Raw genomic sequence first — 7,359 nt, 5'->3', positions numbered from 1 at the left:
AAGTGCGTCTTATACACCGAAAAATATGGTAATTGGATTTTCGGGTCGTTAGATAGGAGAAAACAAAAGGTTGTTATTAATGGATCCTTGTTTCTATTGGAGTGCCTCAGCAGTCAGTGCTTGGTCTTTTGCTTTTCTTTTATTTACGTGAGTAAAGTTTGCAGATGACATTAAATTTAAGTATTTCTAGCTGTATTGAGGATAATGACATATATTTGACAAATGACATTTAAATATAGTACATTTAAGGTAATGTGTCTTAGTTATCATAATTTGGATCACACGTTGAATAATTATTGGAACCTAATCAATGGTGTGACTGGATAAAAGGATCTTAGGTAATAAGTCACTCAAGTCATCAAAGCAATGCTCTGTTGCTAGTAGTAAAGCTAATATAACTTTAGGGTGTTTTTATAAACATATTAATTTATAGGTCAAAACAGGCAATTATCTGTATACAAATCACTATTTAGGCCTCACTTGGAATACTGTGTACAGTGTTGATCTCCTTATCTAAGAAAGGATATTGACTTGTTGAAAAAGGTTCAGAGGAAGGCTGTTGAAATGAGTCCATGGATGAAAGGGTTATCTTACAGAGATAAGATCTCTTAAATTACTTTCGCTTGAGAAAAGGAGGATAAGAGATGATCTTATTGAAGTTTACAGGAGTATCTGGAAAATTATTTCGATAAAGGCCTGTCATTTTATTGTGCTATATTTGGAAGATGATATACACAAGTTTAAGATTTGTAAAAGAAAGTCTAGGCTCCAGTTAAGATAGTTTTATCTTTCTAACAGTATAATTGACTTATGGAATGAGTTTCCATCTGCAGTAGTAGTTGAGGCCAGAAATTTATAAGATTTTATCAGAGAAATTGATGAGTTCCTGAAATTCAAAGGGTGGGTTTAAATTTTTACTTTCCCAAGGAAAGATATGCAGGGACAGCCTTGAAAGACCAAATGTCCCTTATTGTCCATATGTCATGTCCTTCCAGGCTTTGTTTGGAAAACTATTGAGGCCAAAAGATACTTGATGATCTTCTGACCAAAGATTGCCAAAATCAGCTTGTTTGTTGTACATAACGAGAAAATAGAAGACAAGTTATTTGAAAAATATAAATTAGTTTTGTTTTATTCTTCATGAATTTCTAACTTATAGTTACCACTTTGAATTCTCACGAAAGCAAATATCACAAAGGAACTATTTCAGTAAAATGTCGTACTATTAGTATTATTCTCTCATGGCTTGCTATTCTGTAAATATGTTACTTCCCTTATACATCATAATTTTTATTGAACTTTTATTATGGTTAACTTCTGATTAAAGCAAACTCACAAATCAAAACTAAAAGTTAACCCAGTAATTAATATAGCTAATTTAGTATACCTTCTTAACAGGAGAGTGTTGACCTTGTGTACTGCCATAATTGGGTTTTCATTATCTGAATCTTTATTATTATACACATGAATACACATTATTTGCAGATTTTCTCACTGATTTGTACCATGTCATGCATCCCTCAAGTTTTTAAATTTTATCCCTGACTGACTGTATTTGTTTTCTAGTAATATAACAAAAGCAAGTGTTTTGTTGCTTAAGCAATGTGTGTAAGTACAAAACATAACTTCCATTAAATTTGTTCACACTTACTATGGTACATATGTATCTTCTTTTAAATTTTCAAATTGTTATTTGTCACAGTTTTTATATGGCTTTGATTTTTTGCAGTTGTTAACCCGGAAGTGAGTCAAGTGAGTAACTTTTTGAGATTTTACATTTTGAAAAAGGCCTATCATTTTGTAAATTAAATTTATTTCTGCATGGTTCTCCGAGTAATCTTTTTGTTGCTGATTTTAAAAAGTTTTTATATTTTTCACTTACAAAAATTTGAAAATATCTGCTATGAAGTTTATTAGTTTTAATATTATTATTGAGTAGTATGTAAAGAATCTGTTTTGAATAGATTACTAAAGTCGAATCTTATATTTAAAATGTTGCTGTATACAGAATATCTTGAAGAGTATTATAACAAATAATTCATGAGTGATAAAATGATACATGTACATACTGAAATATATTTATATTTATTGTAAAAACCTAATTAATGAAGTATGTATTTTGTTTAATAATCAAAATTATTGATTTAAATCTCAATAATTATTTATGTGACTATATAAATTTATTAAAATGATTTATTAAAGATAAACTAGTAACTTGAGATTTGTTTAGGTACTTTTGGCCACTATAGAATGAGTTTTGGTAAATGAGAAATTATTACCTCATCATGACAGATTAAGGCTAAACTTGAATTAACCTAATATGGAACATATTTTAGGATTTTATATACACTGTTTTTTTAGGGTTAAGTACAAATTCTAGGCCTAAAGCGTAAAAAACAAAACATCAAAATTCATAAAAATGGCTGTTATGGTTTTTCTAGTTTAAAAAAAGGAAATAATTCACGGTTTGTTGTATAAGCATTGTTTTTACATTTTTTCATATGCACTTTTAAAATTTGTCCACAAATGTCTTTAAAGAGGTATTAAAATTTAGAAATACGTTTTGTGTAAGATGGATGAAAAGCTTTTATATTACAAATAACTGTATTGAAACTGTTAATAATTAATGTTAAACTAAGTTTAGTAATTTGTTTTAAAGAAAATTCTGTTTATAATTTTTTTGTTTGCTCATTTATAATACTTCAGTACTCAGTTATTGGAAGTAAGGCTTTGAATGAAAAGTAATGAATGAAAGCTTTGGTAGTATTTTAGGGCACGAAGCAAAGGAAAAGGAATTACTGGTGGAAGCAACAAAGAAAATGTTGGTAAAGGAGGAACAAAAATCAGTAGATCACAAAGTAATTCTTTATTTTTGAATCTTTCTTTTTCATACATAAGTTATAGAGTTTTAATAAAAATTATTAACCCTATCTGAATGACTGAGCATTTTTCAGGAGTTGAGCACACCTGTGCATACCAAATTTTGCACAGAGCTTAAACATTTTTTTAAATTCAGATTTTGCTTTAAAAACCTCTCGAATTCCAACAAAACCATTTGAAAAAACCCTTAAATCAAAGAATACAATTTCTATACAATTTCTATTGCAAAGTGTTTTTTAGTTTTATATTGGAAGTTTTGTGAGGTCAATCAATTGTTAACTTATTTACTTTCATTAGTTATATTTGCCTGAGCAGTGGCCCGGCATGGCCAAGTGGTTAGGGCACTTGACTCGCAATCTGTTCAAATCCTTGTCCCACCTAACGTACTTGCCCTTTCAGCCGTAGGGTCATTATAAAGTGATGATCAATCCCAATAATCGTTGGTAAATGAGTAGCCCAAGAATTGGCAGCGGGTGGTGATGACTAGCCAGCTGCCTTCCATCTAGTCTTTCACTACTAAATTAGGGATGGCTAGTGCAGATACCCCTCATGTAGCTTTGTGTGAAATTCAAAACAAACCAAAGCCTAAGCAGTACTCCATTCATTTTTGTGTTATTTCTCAAAAATTTAATTTTATTCATCATCTTTTTTTTGGCACTTAATGACCTGTTTGCTAATTTAATTTTACAGTGTAAAATGAAACAGTAAGTAATTGAAAAGGGTAGTAAATGTCTGTGTACAATCTTTGTTGAAAGTATGTTATATTTGATTTAAACCTGTTTTCATGAATTAACTCTAGATTATCTCATCTTTTGTTATGTGGAAGTACATATTCAATAGGAACTGGTTAGACCAAGATGAATTCAAAACTTAGGTCACAAAGGGTGTGTTATGGCTCTTGCAATCAAGTAATTGATCTGTGAAAAGATGATTCAAAGTGTGCTAAGATCGCCTATGAAAAGCACTGAAGGCTATTGAGAAAAACTGTTCCAATTCTTTTGCAGGATTTATTTCTGCAAAGAACCATCAAAGTGCAATATTATGGATCCTGTGAATCGTAGAAGATCAGTTTTTAAAGTTTCATGAATGTCTGTTGTTCAGACTCCTTAAGAAGTCCTTGAATTTTATTACCATGACTGTTTACAACCCCTGTTTAACAATATTTTACTCAAATACTTTTTTAGAATTGATATTTTGTAACATTTGTATAGTGTAAATATAAAATGTTCATACTTACATATCTGAACAGCTTCAAGAAATATTGTATATAACAATGCATTTATCAATTTTTTTCAGATTTTTTATGCCCATCCAAAATCCTGGGTTTATATTTTGCTAAGAAACTATCATTCTTTGAGATTATATTAAAAAAAAAGATTTTGTTTTTCAAGTGTTTTCTGTCTCTGTCACTGATTTTTATACAATTTTTGTTCCCAATCTTTTATGACTTCACAGCATGTAATGTGAACAAATACTAATGACACTAATCTTGGAAAATAGGTACAAGCAACTTTTAATTACTTTTGGATAGAACAAATTATAAACAATTTAAGATCAATGTAGAATGTATAAAATGGTGTTAAAAGTAATGTATCCTTTGTGGTAAAATGACAAGACCTAGCTCTTGCAGTAAAAAAAAACAGAATCTAATGAGATGTTTAGAAGATCTAAGACCACAGATCTAAGAATTTTTTTTATAATTTAATTAGACATTATTTTCATTCTTGGAAATGTAATCATGTTAAATTATATCTTCTTGAAAGCTTTAGAAATTTTCTTCTATAACAAGTCATCATGTACGTCTAATTAGGTTTAAAAAGTATGGGAAGTGGCAACAAAATATTCTGATGACTGAAATGTGTCTCATATCCATATTTATTGAAAACTAGCAGAGCACCCGGCATTGCTCGGATGAAAATTGCTCTTTATTTACATGTAATTTATTTATCTACTGTAAGTCTTCTGTGTACACGATATTATAAATGCCCTCTTGATCACATGTTACCAAAAAAAGCCAGTCTTTTTAATTTGAGACCACTTGGTTGTCCTGTTTGCCAGAAATTGCTATATTGGTCACTTTGGCTTCAATTTGCAGCCTCAAAATGGTTTTTGAAGCTGTGGCCACATAGCTCATGTTACTTCCCATACAAAGTTGTATCTTTACTTTGAGTTTGGAGTTTGTAGCTTTAAAGATGTGGCCGTGCATACGGAACAGACCCACAGCTAGAGAGAGGCGATCACACTTATATATATATATGTAGATGATTGTTAAGGTTATCTTTTTCGCACAATACACGTGAATAACGAACACAGAATTTATTAAAAATAAAGTACATTTCGTAGGCATAAATTGATTTCAACCAAGAATATTGTTTGAAAAACATTGTTACCTAGTCTGTCCTGATGTTATTTTGAAAAGTCTGGTCTTAGGTCACCGATAAATTTCTGTCAGTTTCTGCAGTGTGTTTTATGATTTATTGCTCAAAATGGTGACTACTGCAAGTATCAAAAGAAATATTTTTAATGTACATTACTCAAGTTGAAACTGACGATATATATAATGGAACTTTCTGATTAATATTAAAAGAAAATCTAAATTGAACAGAAGTATTTGAATGTTTTTTTTAAAACATTGTCACACAAACAAATTTTGGAAATTTCACAATGTAAAAATTATAAAAACTAAACAAAATTATATGATTTTTTTTAAGATACTACTCACTAAGTTTATCTGTGAGAGGGACAAAGTCTAGAGATATCATTGACACCTCTCTGATCCAGAAAGAGTTAAGGTTAAAACAAATAACTTCATATAACTTTTCTTCATATAACTTTAGTAAATCTTTAACAAATCTAGTTACTAATTCTTTATATAGAATTTGTGTTTATTTGCTAATTTCCGGGTTTAACTCTTATTTTGTAAAACATTTACCTGTTTCTTAATGTGAAAAAAATATAAGAATGGTAGTTTCTCTGTTTTAATTATAACTTTTGAATGAAAGCAAAGAAGAGTGTGTAATTATATGTCAACTATGTTATATTTGCTTTGACCAGTATCAATGAAGCCTTTCATCCAATATCCAGGCTCATCAGGCTGGCTGGGATATAATAGACGTAGTAGTGGTTGAGATCCTATTTATATTAGCAGTTAGCTTGATGACAACTAATCAGTCTCTGGTTTAGTTTATAATTGCTATATATTCTAGAGTGTATTTACAGGGGCTTTTTTTGTTTATTAGTACGAGTTCGGGAAGCCATTCAGAGTCAAGACATTAGTCTTCTTAGTAGCCAGGAGTCGAGCATAACTCACATCTCTGGTATAGTTGATGAATCGACAACAGGTTAGTGTGTGATTTCACGTTTCAGTGCTTTGCCCATTGACTACAAACTACTAATAATAATACCATGCACTCTGTTAGTTACATAGTTTATAATAAACTATTGAAAATTAAATGAAACTAACTTTATAATGTTTTATAATAAATATATTTTTTCATAGAAGGTTTTTAACCACAACCTTTATTCACGTACTCTACATTTCCCAAGGATTATCTTACATAACTAAAGGAATTTATTAACAAATGATAGGCATGAGATCCATTGCAAGATAATTTAAAAGCATTTCCCATAGATTTCTGAATATACAGGTGTTTTTTTTTAGCTATGTAGGTCTAGAAACTAAGCCTAATTGATTATTGTATCATCGGGAAAACTGTGCAACTGTCACATTTTGTTCTTTCTCTTGTCACATGTAATTTACTCATACCTACAAAATACTTTTACCAGACTTTGTTGGAGGGTTACCTATGATGTGAACCAAAGGCATGTTACTGAGTTATGTAGGGTTAATTGTTAGATGGTGGACATGTGGCTATATCAAAATCCTTTTTCTTTTTCACTCAGAAATGTGCTTTTGAACCTAGGCATTTTATATAGGCAAGTAGTCATTTTATCAAACTTTGTAGGTCAGCCTTTCATTTTGTTCTGGTTATCCCACTTCAAACAGTTTCTAATGTTGTTTCCCCATTTTGTATTTATCGATAACTTCTAATCAAAGCAAGACACCTGCCCAGAACAGGACTAAAAAGTAACCCACTAAATAAAAATAACTAAATTTAATATACCAGTCTGACTAGGAGAGGCATTGCTATAAAATAGAAAACTAGCAATGATTTAAATGCATTGATTTGTCAGTTCAGTTAAGTACACATTCTGTTATTGATTTTAGTCTTAGTACTAATAACTGTCTGCTAAGATGGATGCGATTTTATCAGTCTTTCCAGAAGTTATTCTAGGTTGTGAGTATCTGGTAGGATTACCACCTGTTACGTATTTTATAGAACCATTCCTTATTCAGTAGTAAAACATGTAAAAACTGATACACATGCTCTTTATGAGCATCCTCGTAGCTTGAATTTCTTAAAATTCAGAAATCTTTACCAATCGTGTAACAAAGGCATTAATTAAAATTAATTGTCC

At 30.3% G+C, this 7,359-nt stretch overlaps 1 protein-coding gene across 1 annotated transcript in view; it reads left to right on the top strand.

Moving 5' to 3' along the window:
• LOC106462731 (B-cell CLL/lymphoma 7 protein family member A-like) overlaps nucleotides 1-7,359 on the top strand; it is a 20,553-nt gene that overhangs the window by 5,339 nt on the left and 7,855 nt on the right. Inside the window, exons 3-5 of the mRNA XM_013922677.2 lie at nucleotides 1,730-1,752; nucleotides 2,774-2,858; nucleotides 6,120-6,221. Coding sequence (XP_013778131.1) covers nucleotides 1,730-1,752; nucleotides 2,774-2,858; nucleotides 6,120-6,221 — 210 coding nt within the window. The remainder of the gene's footprint in view (nucleotides 1-1,729; nucleotides 1,753-2,773; nucleotides 2,859-6,119; nucleotides 6,222-7,359) is intronic.

Source organism: Limulus polyphemus, unplaced genomic scaffold (assembly GCF_000517525.1).
Source record: "Limulus polyphemus unplaced genomic scaffold, Limulus_polyphemus-2.1.2 Scaffold1233, whole genome shotgun sequence".
Lineage (NCBI taxonomy): Eukaryota > Metazoa > Arthropoda > Merostomata > Xiphosura > Limulidae > Limulus > Limulus polyphemus.
Note: the sequence above shows the minus strand (reverse complement) of the source record. Positions and strands in the feature narration are given on the sequence as shown.